The sequence below is a fragment of the Dendropsophus ebraccatus genome, chromosome 7 (genome assembly GCF_027789765.1).
Source record: "Dendropsophus ebraccatus isolate aDenEbr1 chromosome 7, aDenEbr1.pat, whole genome shotgun sequence".
Taxonomy (NCBI): Eukaryota; Metazoa; Chordata; class Amphibia; order Anura; family Hylidae; genus Dendropsophus; species Dendropsophus ebraccatus.
Genome location: NC_091460.1, coordinates 100585465 through 100605073, shown reverse-complemented (window position 1 = coordinate 100605073; position 19609 = coordinate 100585465). Strand labels below are relative to the sequence as shown.

Sequence of the window (19609 nt, the reverse complement as noted above, 5' to 3'; positions counted from 1 at the left end):
CCCAATTGGGCTGATTGGTTCTCTTCAAGTTGGTAAAACTTTATGTTTCAGAAGTCACCACACTTTGTCCAACCTGAAAATCTAGATTTTAAAATATTTCTTTAATTGTGTGTGATGGTATAGTACTAGTGCTTGTAGCAAACACAACAGCCCCACAAAGAAAATGCTCAACCTGTGGCTTTAGATCATACGTACCCATACAGTTATTTCCTCCGTTGACCTGCATGTACTCTGGTGGGCAAACACATGTGTAGTTCCCTAATGTATTGTAGCAGGTACCGGGGCCACAGATGCCAATGTGGGTAGAGCACTCATCGATATCTGACAACAGAGAGAATAGAATTCAGGTGTATTGTATAATAGTTTTATAGTAAATGTAAAGAGGAAGCCTTAAAGGGGTTAATAGTTTTCTATCTACCTTCACAGATGCGAGTCTCTTCATTGAGATAGTAGCCAAGTGGACACTCGCACTGGAAGCTTCCAAAGGTGTTCACACAGTTTCCACCCTGACACAGACCAGGAAGTTCTTGACATTCATCAATATCTGTAAAAAAAAATAAAAAATAAACACATTGCAATACATTCAAGATGGCACTAAAAATGACATAGTAATGTAGTTGGGAATCTCATTCTTCTTACCTTCCAAAATAACTGTAATGGGATTTGGTCTGAATCCCTCTCCCCCTGGACACAGAGTCTTGTATTCGGCTAAAACAAAAGGCAGATTTATTTTTTATCTGCAAATAATATACTACTTATCATTGTATCTGTATAAACTAGAAGAAAGTGTCTCTACTTACTGGAGTTGGCCAGAGGGCAGCTTTCACATGGGTTACCCCAGGCACGTCCCAAGGAGCAGCAACAAGATGCTCTTGTAACCCCAACCCCAATCTCTGCACTACAGGCGAGGCCGGCATCACCTCTTGTCAGAGTTTCCAAGTAGCAATTTCCGACACGAGTATCTGCATTAAAGAGAATGAAAATGGAGTCAATTGAGATGGCTCTACATTATGCTAAATAGAGAGATTTATTTTATTGTACCTACCAACACAGCCCACACCGGTGGGGTTCAACTCAAAGTCCTGTGGACAGTTGCACATGTAGCTTCCGGGTATATTCACACATATTCCATTGATACAGTTCACTGGGTCAGCACACTCATTTACGTCTACAGAAAAGAGAAAATAAGTAACGTATAGCCTATATTAGCACATTGGCAATTCAAAGCCCGACGGCCCTGGGCCTGCTGCAGGCTTGCACAAAAATCTAAACAGACGTAAACCATGATAAATATGGTGTTTAAGGAGACCACGCCTTCTCCCTGCCTTGTGTGTCCCCTCTGCCCACCCATCAGGTGAGTAAGGTTACAGCTGGCATACCCCATGGAGAAGGTAATAATTAGAGATGAGCGAACCTTGAGCATGCTCGAGTCGATCCGAACCCGAACTTTCGGCATTTGGTTAGCGGTGGCTGCTGAACTTGGATAAAGCCCTAAAGCTATGTGGAAAACATGGATATAGTCATTGGCTGTATCCATGTTTTCCAGACAACCTTAAAACTTTATCCAAGTTCAGCAGCCCCCGCTAATCAAATGCCGATCGTTCGGGTTCGGATCGACTCGAACACGAACCCGGTTCGCTTATCTCTAGTAATAATCTGAACCTTCTCTGTGCTGTATGCTGATGGTGCAACCTTTGTAAATCTGCCTTAATGCTTAAAGTACTACATGCTATTAAGACTCTGCATGTTATTATGGCTGTTTTTACTCTGCTTTTATGGGTTAGATTTTTCTACACGTCATTATGAATCTTCTACTGATCGTCGTGCAGTCGCTTCTGCCACAAGAACATTGGGTAACTATGGGCTTGTTTCCCATAGTTCCGTTAATGAGCCTGATTGAATCAGAATAGGGCTTGTTTACTGAAATCACCCGATGTGGTCATAGACATATTTATGTGATCTTTTTTGACAGCAAGAGCCAACTGCACGCTGATTGGGTAAAAATTCCTAATGATGCTTTAAAGGATTCATTGCATTCACCTCCTGCTCTTCCTCACTAAACAATTAAATTGAGATCGACTAGAACTACAGTACTTCTTGTGGATTGATCATCTTACCAGTACAATTTCCTCCACTTCTGTCTAGTTCGTAGCCATCGTCACATACACATCGGAACATTCCTGGAAGGTTCTGACAGGTTCCAAAGACACAAATGTTCTGGAATGTACACTCATCGATATCTGAAAAAAAAGTAAAATTCATACACAATGATATCAAGAATAATATAATGTTGAGGGTGACTAAATTTGATATGGAAAATGAATGTGTCTTCCAATTTCTGTTTTATAGAGTAACAGCTATTTTACTAGTGTTGAGCGAACCTGTTAAAATGTTTAGGTTCGGCAACGTTATCCGAACTGGAACTCTTTGCGTTTAATTACCAATGGCTGCAGGAGATGAATGCTGTCCTAGGGCTGCCAGGAAAACATGGATACAACCTATGGCCTATGGCTGTACCCATGTTTTCCAGGACTCCCCAGGGCTGCATCCAACTTCTGCAGCTGTGGGGAATGAAATAGTGAACAGTTAAGTTTTGCATAACGTTGCTGAACCAGAACATCTTGACAGTTTCACTGAACAAAACCAAAAGCCATTTGGTTCTATATTTTACACTTATATTAGTATAACATACCTTGACAAGCCTTGCTGTCCTCTGTAGGAGTAAAACCCATCTCACATTCACAGCGGTAACCTCCAGGGGCATTTAAGCAGTGGCCATTTTCACACAGGTTCACATTGTCTGCACACTCATCAACATCTATGAGAAATTGTAAAGGGATAAACATCAATATTCAATAAATAAAAGTAGAAGAAAATATAACATATGTCTTTAAGGGACTATACTAAGAGCAAGCACCATGACTGATAGAATCAATGCAAAAATGTGTGACTTATTAGTAGGTCCTACCGCCTACAGTAAAAGTTACACTAACTGCTCACACAGTGCATGAAAACAGTCATCGATATTGTGATTACTGTCCCTTAAAACAGTGCACAAACTCATGTGTTAACTGAGTCTTTGCATTAAGTTCACAAGCCCACTGTAAAATCTGCTCAATGACCCATTTTCCCTAAAGTTGATTGATCTACACTAGGTGCTAAAGTAACTATTGTATTAGGTCTACATTTGACATATAGTGGAAAATTTTCTGTTTTTAAAAATAAGTTTCAGTACCTGAGCAAGAAAAGCCATCCCCATTGAATCCCTCATTGCATGTGCACCGGTATGATCCAGGAGTGTTTACGCAATTGGCATTTACATTGCAGTTATGGTCTTCTGTGGAGCATTCATCAAGGTCTGGAAGATAAGGTGAGCCCATCATAATGGAAGTTAGCAGGTCAGCACTTAGGAACATAAATTACAGCTGACAGATTCCCTTTAATGTAACTAATAGTGACTGAAATCTGTAGATGATACGCCAGTAGAACAGATTCATTATTGTGCCAGGATTGATATAATGATCCCATATATGCTACTTGATTTGCTGTCCCATAAACTCTAATCTCTGCTTTCATGTGCTACTTTATCATACAAAAAAGATGGCACAATTTCCTCTGCTTCTATACAGCCAATAAACATCACTGTAGACACATTGGAACATGCCAGTTAGGCCTGCCAGGAGCTTTCATACACCTCAGCATACACGTAGTCAAAAGGCAGACAATATGGCACTCCCTCCTTTCTTACATGCAGACTTTCCTTTCCTGAAGATTAAGTAAATGTGACAAGACTGAACTGATCCCTTTGATCAATTCTTTGTAAATCCCTTAGCTCTCTAGAGCTAAGCCTTAAATAAAACATTGACAGTCTTACTTACCGACACATTTTAGTCCATCTCCAACCCAACCTGTTTGGCATTTGCACTTAAAGCTGCCAGGTACATTGATACAAGATGCATGGACATCACAATTGTGTGCGCCAATTTCACACTCGTCAATATCTGCAGCAACAAAAAGAAGACAGTTATTACATTATGGTAATACACATCGACAGACGAGATGGGCGAGCACCAAAATACTCAAGTATAGAGCCCTATTGAAAACAATGTAACACCCAAGTAATTAACCAGATGTCCCCCGACTCAGCAGAGTGGAGGGTTCCTGGTTAATTGGAAAGTGACAGTCTGTCCCCCAGGGGGTTAACTTAACCCTGACTGTGCTCTGTTGGTTGGTTGGGGGTATACTTACAACTACAACTCTTTTATCTGTCTTCACTATCGCTGCTAAGCCAAGCAGCTGCAGTCCCGTCTCAGCGGCGATAGTGAAGACAGATAGAAGACCTAAAAGGTACAGTAAGTATATTTTCCCTAGTCCCCCCCTCCTCTCGGTTTAAAGTGTACCTGTGATGATCTGCCCCTTCGGATCAGAGGTAAGATCCTCTATTAATCCAGAAGGTCGCGTCTACTTGGAGAGGGAGACACAGTCAGAAAATAATGCATTATCATCTAATTTGTATCCATGGAGATCCAACCTTCTGGATTAGCAGAGGATTTCGCCACTGATCCAGAAGGGCTGATCGTAACAGCTACACTTTATGGCTATGGAAATACATTGTGCTCAGCATCCTTTCAACAAGCTTTATGTTACCGAGCGCCCGAGCAGTACTCAGTATTAGCTCCAGTACTTTTGAGTAGCCCGATACTTGAGCCAATATTATACTCGGTAGAGCGTGCTCGCTTATCTCTAATTAGCAGTACTTACTAGTGTTGCAAGTGGAATTCTGGAATAAAACTTATACCTGTACATCCTGTAGTTCCCTTCTTTACAAAGTAACCCAGCTGACAATGGCAGATGAACGAGCCTTTGGTGTTTTCACACTCTCCGTGTAGACAGATGTTAGGGTTAAGGTCACATTCATTGACATCTATGCAAAAAAAAAGAGAAGACTGTGTTAATAACATGAACCAACTAAAACACCTTTAGTATAGGTAGCAATAATTAGTCAATGAGCTACTTTACCTATACATGTCTTCATATCCAGGGAAGCCATGAAACCATCGAAGCACAAACAACGATATTCTCCAGGAATGTTTGTACATTGCCCACCATCACAAATGTCTGGGTTGTCTTCACATTCATCAATATCTAGGATTTAATAAATGACGTATTCCTTAATAATAGTGTATGGGTAGAGGATCATAACATTCAATGTTGTACTATTTACTAGGAGGCAGCGTGCAATAGTAAATGTTACTGGTTATTTACTTACTTGTCCCACACACAATACTGATAAGTGCCTTTCGTATCAAGCAACATCTCTTCTACATAGTTATGTAATTATAATATACTTTATTTCACCTAATTCATGCCATTTCCTTACCAGCACAGGATCTCTTGTCAGGCATAAGTGCATATCCATCACTACAGCTGCATTCATAGCTCCCTTCTGAATTGGTACATTGGGTGTCACATCCTCCGTTCATGATTGTGCATTCATCAATATCTGCAACAGATATATTGTGTGTACATATTAATCTTGAGACTGCGATATGACAAAACAACAGAGACCAAGCAGGATAATACGGGCCCATAGTAATCTCTAGTTTGTGGATAGAGATGAGCAAACTGAACTTTCCGTACTGAGATATGTTTCGAACTTTACAAAAAGTTCAGTTCAGTACCGAACCGAACTTTTTGCAAAGTTAGGAAAGATGGCAGCCACACATCTAAAAAAACAAAAAAAAATAGTTTTCTCAACTGTCCTCCTCCGGGTCTCCGATGTCTCAGTCCACCTGCAGCCCGCTCAGCCAATCATTGGCAGCGGTGCTGTTCTGTCTCAGTCAGTGATTGGCTGAAATGCATTTTGGCGGATATTGGAGAAGTAAACCAGGGCAATGCAGAGAGGTAAGTATAGATGAGCTAATTTTTTGAATGGCTTAACCAGCATAACGCCTGCAATTGTCAAACTGTATTAGTGTGGTTCGTTTAAGGTTTGGTTGAACCAGAACCATAGGGTATTGTTTGCAGAACCAAACTTTTGAAAAGTTCACTCATCTCTATTTGTGGACTTCACCGTTTTCCGCATCGGAAATTCATCTAAAAATATGACTATTGGGATGGAATATAGAAATTTCTTAATCTCCCAAATTTGGTAATTTAGGCTGCAAACTTAAGCCACTGTCAATACGGGAAATGTATTCCTATACAAAGTTTACAAGTTAATATAGTACAGATGTGGAAAGTTTTTGATTAGTAAATAAAGGGTTAATTAGCCGTAAGATTGAGAATTCCTCATCTATTACATATATTAGTGGACTCTCTGGGTTAACTGGGACACTTACATGGTACTTCCTTTACCTCATAAGAAGAGAAATTCTGCTAACTTTCCACAATTGATTGGCTGCTTGAGATTTCTTTTGAGACCTGTATATTCCATGAACGCAGATGGATTGGAATGAATTACTCACCTATGCAACCCTGCCGATCAGGAGTTGACTGGAAGCCAGAATCACAAGAGCACTGGTAGGTTCCAATCATGTTGATGCATCGTCCGTTCCTGCAGAGGTTATCACTCAAGGAACACTCATTTATGTCTGGAGAAAACAGTAATTACATGCACACTATTATATAAGTGCATCTTCCTTACAGTTGTTTGGCATTAATAGGTACAAAAATATTCTGAAAGTTTCATACCGATACAGGCATTGCCTTCTGCAGTCAGCTCATGACCAAGGGGGCAAATACATTCAAAGCTGCCATCTGTGTTTATGCAGGTTCCCCCTCTACACAGCAGTGGGTCTCTTTCACATTCATCGATATCTGTAAGCAAAGGGAAGATCAGATCACTTATGGTACAGTCAAACATGAAATTTATTATATATATATATACACATATATATAAATATATATATATATATATATATATATATATATGTGTGTGTGTATTGCTGTTTGATGAATTGAGTAACTGAAGCTATCTTAAAGAGATACTGTCAGTAGGTTTATGCTGTCCTATCTAAGAGTAGCATAAACTAGTGACAGAGAAGCTGAACAGTATGATGTCACTTACATTGTTCTATGCAGCTGATTTGAAGATATCCCTTTGAATATCATGGACAATAACTAGTTCTCTCAGTATGCTCAGTAGTCCTGGATATTCATGAACACCAGCACACTCAGCCAACCAGCTGCTGATTGGCAGTTATCTATCCATGCTGTGTATAGGCAGTCATTTGTCAGTCAATTGTCAATCAGCGGCTGAAGGGTGGGGGGAGTGGTGCGGCAAGAATCCTATTCTCCTGCATATCATGAGAATGACTGAACAGAAAGATGTAAGTAATACACAGATCTGTTCAGCATTTCAGTCACTAGTGTATGCTGCCCACATTAAACCTAGTGATGGACTCCCTTTAACAACTGCATTACTTAATTAAAAACAGGACAGTCCTGCCTGGTCATGGGACCAAGCAGGGCTGAGACCCCTCTCTCCATGGACCCCCTTCATGGTACATATGCCCTTGCTGCCCAAGTACTTTTCTTTTGGGTAGTTTAGAGATTACCCCTATTATTCAAGCACTCCTAAAACCTTTCCCTACAATATATATTTTGCATGCTTATATGATATAAGGAAATGTCATATTCATAATTACCCATGCAGTTCTTCATCATCATGAATCCACTCTCATAACCATCAAAGCATTCACACTCAAAGCTTCCAGGAGTATTGACGCATGTTCCATGGCCGCAGAGGTCAGGAGATATTCTGCATTCATCTATGTCTGTAATAATGATGGTAAAACAAACAATGTTAGTTCCATTATCCAGGCCAGGGGTTTTATGCGGTTGACAATTCGTGTCACATATTGATAAGAAATTACAAACAATTCCTTACCAGTACAGTTCCTTTCGTCAGCATCCAGCGTAAAGCCACCCTCGCAATTACACCTGAAGCTTCCGATGCTGTTGCGGCATGTTCCATGGTTGCACAGGCTGTTGAATACCTTACATTCATTCACATCTAAGAAGAGTAAAAACAAATGGCATAAAGCATAATTAAATGTTAAGTTCAAGTTTTTTAAATGCAATGTCTTTAAAAAAAAAAAAAAAAACGGGTCAACAGTTTTGATTGGTTGGGGTCTGTTGAGACCCTCACTGATCAGGACAACAAGCCAGGCGAAACACATTTTACTCCCCGGTTTGCAGCAATTACTGTCCAGTGGGGGGGGCGGGGGTCCCAGTAATGAGACCCCACCCGATCAGAACTTTTTTTTTATGACATGTATGCTATTTGTAATGATTATTAGTAATTAGAAGTATTATAAACAGGGGAAATCACTTCTAAAGTAAAGGGGTACTCCAGCAATTCCTTTTTCCAAATCATCTGGTTTCAGAAAGTACTTATCAGCTGCTGTATGTCTTGCAGGAAGTGATGTATTCTTTCTAGTGTGTGTGTTCTCTGCTGCCACCTCTGTCCATGTCAGGAACAATCCAGAGCAATAGCAAATCCCCATAGAAAACCTCTCCTGCTCTGGACAGTTTGTGACTAGGATAGAGATGGCAGCAGAGAGCACTGTGTCAGACTGGAAAGGGTACACCATTAATGCAGGACATATACCAGCTGATAAATACTGGAAAACTGGATTTTTGAACAGAAGTAACTTTTTTTTTTTTTTCGTTTTTAAATCTTTATTATCAAATCCTAATTCTCATACAAAAAACATTATCACATTTCCCTTTACAAAATTTTCAATCTCCTGCCCAAGATTTCCTTCATTTTACTACTTACTCCCACTAACTGTGAATCATCCCCCAGTATTATCAGTGACGGATACAATGTTATTGTTAATTCCAATTCATTCTCTATTGCCATTATTATTTCCCTCCAAAATTTTTCCAGGGCCGTACATGTCCAAAAAATATGCAACTTCTCCCCTATTCTGGTGCTTTAAATCCTATGGAACGTCCACGTATATGTAAAATGTCTTATTACTGCTTGTTATTCTTTCAACCACAGTTGCAAAAGGCCAGATGACATATTTTACAAGATCACTATTTGTAAAAATATAGCTTAACCAGTAAACTATAATACCTTTGTAGAATGGACGGCCAGAAAGGATATCCCCTCTGTTAGCAAAGCCCGGTCCTCTTGGGCAGATAGTCTTATATTCATCACTTCCAGGTTTCGGGCACTCCTCACAGTCAATACCCCAGGCAGCCCCCACAGTGCAGCAGCACAGATCAATCCTGTATTTCCCAGGCAGGGGAGATGTGCATTCATCCTCATCCCACTTCATGTAGCACTGCTCCACACGTATATCTGAGTGGAGAATTGACAATACAGAGTAATTCAGCTATATATCTTGAAATGTTATATACAATGTTATTAAGGAGGTATTCCCATCTCTAAAAGTTATCCCCAATGCACAAGCTCACAGCTCGGTAATGTCTGGCAGCACTATAGAGAATGAACAGAGCTCTGGTGGGCTCCATTCACTGGTACAATTTTCTTTTGTTTCTGTGATCATTGCAGAGATCAGAATCCGACTGAATAAGAGCCCCTATTACAAGGGAAGATTATTGAGCAAAAAATCACTATTAATATTATTTATTTATAAAGTGGCCTTGATTCCAGAGCACTATATCATTCGAATTAAAACAATTATCTTGTGCATGCAGGCAACAATCAAGCTGACCATAAAATCATTATTTAACGTTTGGTAAATATTCGCTGTGCACATCATTTGTTCTTTTGGTGGGATCAGAAGGAGCAAACGCTCGTTGTAACAATCTTAGTAACTATCGTAACTAACGACTATCGTTCCGATTTCATGTCGTTCTAAAAAAGCACTCATTTGCGATTGTTTATCGTTAATCACTTAAAAATCCCTTTGTCTAATAGGACCCTAACTTGTAACCTATATCCTATGGATAGAAGATAACTTTTAGAGATGGGAATACCTCCTTAACATCCTTCTGGGCCAAGTAATTTTTATATCAATGATATGTAAACATTAAGGGCCCTATTACACGGGACAATTATTGTGCGAAAAATCGTTATATTGTTCAAATTTAAATGATAATCGTTTTGTTTGTATGCAACCAACAATCAAAAAATTGATTGTGTGTTGTTGTTAGCATCTTTTGAGATGACCATAAAATCATTGGTACAGTACAAATTTTATGTTCTTTTGCTGGGATCAGAAGGAGTAAACGATTGTAGTAATGATCATAGTATCAATTGTGACTAACAACTATCGTTCTGTGTGTTCTGGTGAACGATTTCAGGCCATTCCCAAAAACTCTTCTTTGTCGTTAATCGGTAATTGTTAAAAAATCGCTTGGTCTAATAGGACCCTAATATAAGACGTCTTTTCTCTCCTTACCAACACAGTTTCTGCCAGACCCATCCAGGATAAGGCCTTCAGGACACTCGCACTTAAATGAACCGGCAGAATTCACACAACGTCCATTAGGGCACACACCGGGGAATACCTCACACTCATTTACATCTGTAGAAAGTAAAGACAGTAAAAACAATATAAACAACAAGAAAGGTTCAATGCAAAAAGGAGAGGACTCTCACACAGACAAGCCATAGTGATAAAGATACCCTGCAGAAATCTATTTAAAAACACAGATTTTACCTTCACACGCGACCCCCTTCTTCCTGGAGTAGCCTCTAGGACATGCAGGGTCTAAATAAAATGCAAACATTTATTAGTTAAATAGGTAACTAAAGTATCCGAATGTATCCATTAAAGATAGAGGTTTTTTTTTGTCTTACCAATTTCACAACGTTCACAAGGACTTCCCCAAGCAGCTCCTAATGTCGCACAGCATTCGGATTTCAAAGTGGCCCCATTGATGTTGACTTCACATCTACCATCTTGGAGGTTCAACCAACAAGTTCCTTTCATACTATCTGTATAGTGTAGAGAAGAAACATACAAATGTAATAAGAACTGTGTTTGCTGGGTTCACACTATGTAAAAAAACGGCCATCTTTCATAATGATGGCCATCATTGTGCAAAAAACATTTAAAAAAAATAATGGACGTTTATTGCGCAATAATAGCCATTATTATGAAAGACGGCAGCCATTTTAAAGGGTTTTTTTCCGATTAAAACTTACTTGTCCCCTATCCACAGAATAGGGGAGAAGTAAGAAATTGCAGGTCCGACCTCCATGCCCCCTGGCAATCTCCAGATTGGCCCCCGACTCCTTTGTTTTGAATAGAGACACGGGCTGGCTCTATTCATTCTCTAAGGATCCACCAGCGGGAACCAAGTGCTGTAGTCGCTCTCACCAGTGGCTCCATAGAGAATGAATAGAATCGGGGGTCATGTACCAACCCATGTCTCTATTCAAAACAAAGGAACTAGGGGCCGATTTGGAGATCACAAGGGGGCACGGAGGTTGGATCCCCCTCAATCACGTGTGGATAGGGGACAAGTAAGTTTTATTAGGAAAACCCCTTTAACATAGCAAAAACCTAAATATGCAAAACAAGAGTTCGTGGAGCCTCAGTTGCGAGTCTCAAAACATGGTAATAGCTAGATATCCCTAGTCTGTTGCCAAGGGGTGCCTCCATTATGGGGAGAGCACCACACCACCTTGATAGGTAGCCCCTAAATCCCACTTGGTTGCGGGTCTAACTCAAGGTGCGAGTATTGCGACATGACAAGGGCTTGCCAAGGCAGGCATCCATCCACAGACAGCCGTTTCGGGGTATTTGCCCCTCATCAGTGTGGAGCAGGATTCTTCTCTATTATAATAAAAACCTAGCCACAGAGTGTAATAATTGATACAAGGTTTCCATATACACATGTACTAGGACAGAAGCCATTTTTATAATCAATTTTGTTATATGAAATGCAAAACTGGTAACTATCACACTGACAGTGCTCATGGAGTAAATGATACATGCTAAATTACTGGCATAAAGCTAAAAACTAAAGTAAGTCTCAATACTATATAACACAAGGTTATAAGTTAATCCCTGCCATATTTTTCTTAAAGATTTAAACAGTGACCTCCTTAATGCCAGAGGAATCCTAATAACACTCACCCACACAAATAGTTCCAGTGGAATCCAGTTTGCTTCCGAATGAGCACTCACACACAAAAGAACCGGCATTGTTCCTGCAGACGCCATTAACACAGGGGTTGGATGCACATTCATTGATATCTAAAAATAAGAAGAGGTGATGGAAAAGCAATGACACCATTTGTCTGTCATTGTTAATATTATTAACGCCTACAAATTTCTGCAGGATGCAGTCTTTCATAAATTATTAAAGAGAACTTTTTTTTTATTTTTTTATTTACTTTTATTTAAAAATTTCTTCCAATCTTCAAGTACTTATCAGCTGTTGTATGTCCTGCGGGAAGTGGTGTATTCTTTCCTGTTTGACACATTGCTCTCTGCTGCCCCCTGTGTCCATGTCAGGAACTGTCCAGAACAGTAGGTGGCTGCAGAGAGCACTGTGTCAGACCAGAAAGAATACAACACTTTCTGCAAGGCATACAGCAGCTGATAAATATTGTAAATACTGGGTTTGAGATTTTAAAATAAAAGTTAATTAAAAATCTATATAACTTTCTGGTGCCAGTTGATTTGAAAGAATAAAAAAAAATCAAAATCATGTGAGGAAGAAGGAAAAGACAGTTAAATACAAATACAGATGGCTAGGTCAAGTAAAAAGGTGCATAATGCTGATAAGGATGCAAATTTCAGTATGAGCAACGCATATAATATGTAAGTTTTATGCCACTTCCTCAGGGGGTTGTTGCACTAATGAATAATGAAATTGTTGATCTAAAGAAAAGCCATGCATTGCTGAAAACTGAGTTTATGTATTAACTGTTGTTATAACTTTCAAAACCTAAATCAATAGTAGATGTGATATAAAGCAAGTTTGCAATTTACATTCATTTTTTTTCCAGTTATTATGGAAAACACGGCACTTCCTATGTTTAGATTCTCCTTTTTTTCCCCCAAAGAGTCTAAACACAAGAAGTCCCGTGTTTCCCAGGTGATCTGTACGCTCAAAGAGAAGGCAGCCATGTGATTGATGGACACATTGAGCCGTGAGTCTCTGTACTGGCCAGGACTTTATGTATTTATTCTCTTTTGTTCAATCAGCACAAGAATAAAAAGCTGCAGGAGACTGGAGCTGCATACAAGTAAGTATAGCTATTATATAGCAGCCTTTAGGAGACAAGCCCTGGATACAGGAAGTATAGCTGTTATATAGCTGCCTTTAGAAGACTGGACCTGGATACAAGTAAGTATAGCTGTTATATAGCAGCCTTCAGGAGACTGGCCCAGGATACAAGTAAGTATAGCTGTTATATTGCTGCCTTCAGGAGACTGGACCTGGATACACTAAGTATAGCTTTGTTATATAGCTGCCTTCAGGAGACTGGACCTTTATACAGTAAGGGTATGTTTACACTGAGTAAAACAGGCAGAGTCTGCAGCAGAGTCTGCAGCAGTTTTCCGACTTGAAATCACGCCTGTCTCAATGTTCCATAGCCTGTCTATGGGAGAGCGCGCGCTGCTCCGCAGCCGCTGATCTCCGCTCACAGAAGTAATATGTCACTTCCTTGAGCGGAGAGTGGCGGCAGTGGAGGAGTGTGTGCCCTCTCATTCACTCACATGGGGACACTATGCACGGCGGGATTCCGCGGTGGATCTCTCCGCTGTGGAATTCCGCCGTATTTTCTCAGTGTGAACATACCCTAAGTATAGCTGTTATATACTGTAGCTGTCTTCAGGAGACTGGACCTGGACACAGTAAGTATAGCTGTTATATAACATATCTTCAGGAGACTGGACCTGGATTTCTGGTAAGTATAGCTGTTATATAGCTGTCTTCAGGAAACTGGACCTGTATACAGTAAGTATAGCTGTTATATAGCATATCTTCAGGAAACTGGACCTGGATTTCTGGTTCAGCTTAGTTTTACAGCCTGATAAAAAAAATAATGAATGTATATTGCAAACACTTGCTTTATTTCACATATACTGTGGATTTCGATTTTGAAAGTTATAATGACAAGTACACTTTAAGGAATTAGAATAGTAAACAAAGAGGTAGATAATAGTGTTGAGCAAACTTGGTGAACTGTTAATGTTCTGCAATGTTCTCCGAACCCAAAGTCTTGGCATTTAACTCCTGGTGGCTGGAGAAGTTGTATACCACCGTAGGGCTGCCAGGAAATCATGGATTCAGCCTATGGCCTATAGCTGTATCCATGTTCTCCAGGACTCCCTAGGGTGTCATCCAACCTCGCCAAATTCCCGGAGTGAAATGCCAAGAATTCAGGCTCAGAGAGTATTGCCAAACCCGTACACTTCGGCAAGTTCACTCAGCACTAGTAGATAAGTAAAGCACTATTGTAAATAAAATGTTCTTCCTGTATAAATGTGTATTCCTACCTTCACAAGTCTCAGACTCAGGCTTGAAAACATAACCCTTGGGGCATGTGCAGGTGTAACTTCCAGGAGTGTTACGACACAAGCCGTTGTCACAAAGCAGGCGGTTCACTGCACACTCATCCACATCTGCAATCAGGAGTATAAAGTCAATGTCTACTCTTGAAGTCCTCCAACAATACTACACAAAGCTGTATGCTATGAAAAGTATATAGTGGATTGCAGTATAACAAACATACCCACGCAGTTCTTCCCACTTGCATCTGATTCATACCCCACACTACAGATGCAACGATAGCTGCCACGTAGATTTTCACAGATGCCATTGGGGCAGATTTCTGAGTTTAAGGCACATTCATTAATATCTGTGTTAAAGGAAAAATGAAATGAGATTTACTTTCTTGGATATAATTTCACTAGACATATAGATATATCAGATATAGATGCTGCGTCTTACCTCTGCCATCTGCAGTTATCCCAATACCACTGCTGCAAAGAGCCGAAAATTCAGCTGCAATATGTGAAAAAGAGCAATATAAGTAATATTCCTTATATATCTAAGGTGTTTTCACTAATGTTACTGTTAGAGATGAGTGAACGGGGTTCAGGTTCGAGTCAATCCGAACCCGAATGTTCGGTATTCGATTAGCTGGGGCTGCTAAACTTGGATAAAGCTCTAAGGTTGTCTGGAAAACATGGATACAGCCAATGACTATATCCATGATTTCCACATAGCCTTAGGGTTTTATCCAAGTTCAGCAGCCACCGCTAATCAAATGCCGAAAGTTCAGGTCCGGATCGACTCGAGCATGCTCGAGGTTCGCTCATCTCTAGTTACTGTGCTTCTCCTCCTCAACCTAGTGACCATGTCCTAATAACTTCCTGGGAAGGGCCATCCATCATGCTATACTCACCAGAGTTCTTCGCTGGGCAAGGCTGACAAGGCTCACCAAATCCATGGTCAGGATTTGCACAGCAACACTCAGATTTGGTAACAGCACCAGGGAACGGACGGGCGCAGGTTCCTTTCTTAATGCCTCCATAACAAGTGCTGCGCATGTGAGTGTCTACACAAACTCGTCCATCAATGCCAATGGTCAATCCACCCAAGCACTCACAACGGAAGGAACCCTCTGTGTTAATACAGCGCCCGTTCATACAGATTCCTGGTGTCTGGCATTCATCCACATCTAAAAACAAACAAGATCTTAGTCATATATTGGAATAAAAGGTGCAAAATCATAGACAATACATAATATGCTAGAAAAGGATGGACACCTTTTAAGGTTTACATGTAAGCATATTATTAAGACTTGTTGTTTATAAGGGCTCCCTTTGGATCTGCTCATAGATTTCTGCTACTTGAAATCAGAGATAACATTCTGAGCAAATTATAAAGACAGTAAATAAAGCCATATGATAGAAACACTCGGATCTTTATTTTGGATTCTCTTCTCTTCAGCCAGCAGTGGTCATATGCACCTACTGGGATATAAAGTAAAAACTTGGATAATTCGTTCTGGGAACGTGTTTGTAATCCAAATCACTTGCATATCAAAGCAAACTTTCCCATTAGAAGTAATTGAAACATGGAAGATTTGTTCCACAACTCAAAAAATAAGGTAGGTAAGGAGCAGCTATTGATGAAGGGGATAATTCAGTGGTCAGAAGGAAGCAATGAACATACACTATCCATCACCATGTGTAGGTAAGACGGCAGTGGCAGCAGCAGCAGAAGATGTCGGGATGAGTCCCTGGGGAGTCAAAGCACTGAATATCGGATTGGGAGGGTACCACAGCCTTACTCACACTCAGTCCTCCAGCAGCAGGGAGAGGAGATAGGGCTGACCTGCTCGCTTCCACAGGAGGACCTTCGCAGTTCCTAACGAATGGACACCAGAGGAGAGCCGGAAGGCATCTGATCACCAGCAGAGCTGATCAGGTATCAGATGAGAGAGCTTTCTACCCAGTACAGTATCAGGGGACACAGTGGGCTTGTATTACCAAAATCTTGCTCACTTACCTAGTTACATTTTTTAAATTATTAGCTTGTCTTGCATAACGCTGTTACTTGTAATCCAAGGTGTATATAATATATATATATATATATATACCTACCCCACCAATCACAATTATATTAGTATATTAGTATAAATATTAAAAAGTAAGATTCCCTAAAATATGCCTGCATGTCGCGGTTACCACATATAATGGACAGCTGGGGACACATACACTATATTTGGAATGAACATTCAAAGCAAAGCACCATAGTCAATGAGTGTATGAAAGGAGAGCATAGCACTTTGCCTTTAATATTAATATGTAGTAGCAAAAGTATATGATAACTTCTTACCAACACAGTAGCGTCCGTTGGGTGCCAATACAAAGCCTGGCTTGCAGATGCACTTAAAGCTGCCGTCCTCGTTAATACACATCCCGTTTAAGCACATATTTGTGGTCGCACACTCATCGTGATCTGTGGGAAAGATTGTGTTAGCTGACGGACCACACATAGGCCTAATCATTTTCTCGTTTCTTTATCTCAGTCTTGTATATTTATCTGATCGGTCCTGCAGCAGACAAGTATGCTGACATATGACCCAGGAGTTCTCACCAGTAATACAGTGTAATTTAAAATTACATTGAGCCTAGTGCGCAATAAAGATGTCAATTTCAACTTGTTTTATTGCCAACCTCAGGGGCCCTAATAGATGTGTAATGTAAGCTTATAACAACAGGACAAAGATTTGTGCCATGTAAAGAAATATCTCATGGATTTAAGCATAATGATTCAGTAAGCTGCAGCATGGGAGCACTCTGGAAATTAAATTTTTAAGGTAACCTTGTATAATTTCACAACCTCACAGAAGGAGTAGAGACAGACTGTGCACACAGGCAAATAATCAGGGCCCTGAGCTCCCAATTATATTCAACATCAGGGATATTGTGTACCCTATTGAACTCATTTGGTGAGCACCTAAGGAAGGCTGTTATACTGTGTCCTAAAGGGGTACTAGTTTTTTATTTCAAATCAACTATCAGAAAGTATATAGATTTGAAATTTACTTTTATTTAAAAATCTTCCAGTCTAAAAGTCTTCCAGTACTTATCAGCTGCTATATGTCCTGCAGGTAAAGGTGTATCCTTTCCAGCCTGACACGGTGCTCTTTGCTGCCACCTCTGTCCATGCCAGGAACTGTCCAGAGCAGTAGTAAATCCCCATACTGCTCTAGACAGTTCCTGACATGGACAGAGGTGGCAGTGCAGAGCACTGTGTCAGACTGAAAAGAATACACCACCAGGACATACAGCAGCTGATAAGTACTGGAAAATTTTTTTTTTAAATACAAGTAAACAGCAAATCTACAAAAGTTTCTAAAACCTTTTGACTTGAAATAAAAAAAAACTTTTGCCTGAGTACCCCTTTAAGTAAGAGCCTTTCAGTTTATAGATGAAGCTTCATAGCCACCATATAGTGACTGGCGTGTAAGAAGGTAGGTGGCAAGCCATAGGTGTGCCCCTCATTTGCTCGTGTATCTGTGTTGCTTTGATAGCGGCCTTATTATGTGGGTTATAAACTGCAGTTCACATGCTAATACAATACATCTAGGGGGAGATTTATGAAACTGGTGTAAAGTAGAATTGTCTTAGTTGCCCCTAGCAACCAACCAGATTTCACCTTTCATTTTCCAAAGAATCTGTAAGGAATAGAAGGTGGAATCAGATTGGTTGCTAGGGGCAACTGAGCCAGTTCTACTTTACACCAGTTTGATAAATCTCCCCCCTAGTGTGCATAACTGGTAAGAACAACATGATTACCTATTAGAGGACTATTATCATTATTATTTCTTTCTATACGCCTATAGTCGTACATAAGATAAAGGGTTAAAATATATAACATCTCACAAAAGCAACTCACCCACGCAATTCTTTCCATCTGGAGTCGTCTCAAACCCAGCATTGCAGATACACTGGAAACTACCCTCTGTGTTCACACAACGGCCATTTCGGCACATTACTCCATTCATGATGCATTCATCAATATCTGAAAAGATGGACAGACAAGTTTACACATTATATATACACAGGCTTTTCTCTATAACCCAAAAGCTTCATTCAAATACATATTGTATGCTGAAAACTGAATGCCATGCCACCTACCGATACATGCTTGTCTGGTGGGGTTGCTCTGGAATCCTTCGTGACACCTACAGTGATATGATCCTTGTGTGTTAACACAGTCTCCATGAATGCACGGACTGCTGGCACACTCATCAACATCTGCAGGCAAGAGATTTTTTTGTTAAAAGAATATTTTGACAGTCAAACTTTGTATGAATATAATAAAAGAATAACTTGTTTCACTCTTGTCTTATGGAAACGGGTCTGAGTCTTGTTTTTCACAAAGGCTTAAACCACTCTTGGCTATTTGACGACTGTCATTTTGCACCCAAATAACGGTCATTTCAAAATAACGACCGTTATTCCAAAAATATTGACCAATGTTTTAAAATAACGGCCGTTTGAATTGACAGCCATCCAAAAAAAAGGCCATCAAATGGTCCAAAAAAGGGACGTTGTGTAGTCATGGCCGTACTTGGTAAAGAAAAGCAAAGAAGTAATGTTTTTTTGTCATCAACTTGAAAAACTGCTGTGTAGCATCTGCTTAGATATTTGTGAAGTTTCTTCTAGTTACCTATACATTCCAGTCGGTTGTCCTGTTTATAACCCATGTTGCATTCACATCGATAACTGGACGGAGTGGGGATACAACGTCCATTCTGGCACAAGTTGGTAAAGTGTTTGCAGATGTCTCCAGTCTGGTTAAGTGTTGCTGTTCCTAATGGGGTAAATAATATTACACAAAATGCAGTATATTAGTATTGACGGATTCAGTGATTTATGTTTCTCTTCATGACATGTAACCTACTACATTATATATTGCTTATATGTTTCAAATTTTTCTTTATGTGTTTATTAAAGGGGAACTCTGGTAAAAAAATCTTTTAAATCAACTGGTACCAGAAAGTTATAAAGATTTGTAGTTTACTTCTATTTAAAAATCTCAAATCTTCTGAAACTTATCAGCTGCTGTATGTCCTGCAGAAGTGGTGTATTCTATCCAGTCTGACACAGTGCTCTCTGCTGGGAGGTTTTCTATGGGGATT

The 19609-nt window shown here is 40.0% G+C and overlaps 1 protein-coding gene across 2 annotated transcripts in view; it reads right to left on the bottom strand.

The window, feature by feature from the left end:
* The window catches only part of LOC138797604 (fibrillin-2-like), a 150226-nt gene that overhangs the window by 23389 nt on the left and 107228 nt on the right, over positions 1–19609 (bottom strand). For both annotated transcript variants that reach the window (XM_069977983.1, XM_069977982.1), the window contains exons 12-40: positions 19138–19281; positions 18603–18722; positions 18361–18486; positions 16795–16917; positions 15356–15631; positions 14899–14952; positions 14681–14806; positions 14445–14570; positions 12069–12188; positions 10784–10921; positions 10644–10694; positions 10383–10508; positions 9089–9316; positions 7892–8017; positions 7650–7778; positions 6694–6819; positions 6468–6593; positions 5381–5503; positions 5020–5145; positions 4799–4924; positions 3879–4001; positions 3236–3358; positions 2693–2818; positions 2118–2240; positions 1046–1168; positions 801–962; positions 640–708; positions 419–544; positions 196–321 (exon numbers count right to left, since the gene is read on the bottom strand). In XM_069977983.1, coding sequence (XP_069834084.1) covers positions 196–321; positions 419–544; positions 640–708; positions 801–962; positions 1046–1168; positions 2118–2240; positions 2693–2818; positions 3236–3358; positions 3879–4001; positions 4799–4924; positions 5020–5145; positions 5381–5503; positions 6468–6593; positions 6694–6819; positions 7650–7778; positions 7892–8017; positions 9089–9316; positions 10383–10508; positions 10644–10694; positions 10784–10921; positions 12069–12188; positions 14445–14570; positions 14681–14806; positions 14899–14952; positions 15356–15631; positions 16795–16917; positions 18361–18486; positions 18603–18722; positions 19138–19281 — 3741 coding nt within the window. The remainder of the gene's footprint in view (positions 1–195; positions 322–418; positions 545–639; positions 709–800; positions 963–1045; positions 1169–2117; positions 2241–2692; positions 2819–3235; positions 3359–3878; positions 4002–4798; positions 4925–5019; positions 5146–5380; positions 5504–6467; positions 6594–6693; positions 6820–7649; positions 7779–7891; positions 8018–9088; positions 9317–10382; positions 10509–10643; positions 10695–10783; positions 10922–12068; positions 12189–14444; positions 14571–14680; positions 14807–14898; positions 14953–15355; positions 15632–16794; positions 16918–18360; positions 18487–18602; positions 18723–19137; positions 19282–19609) is intronic.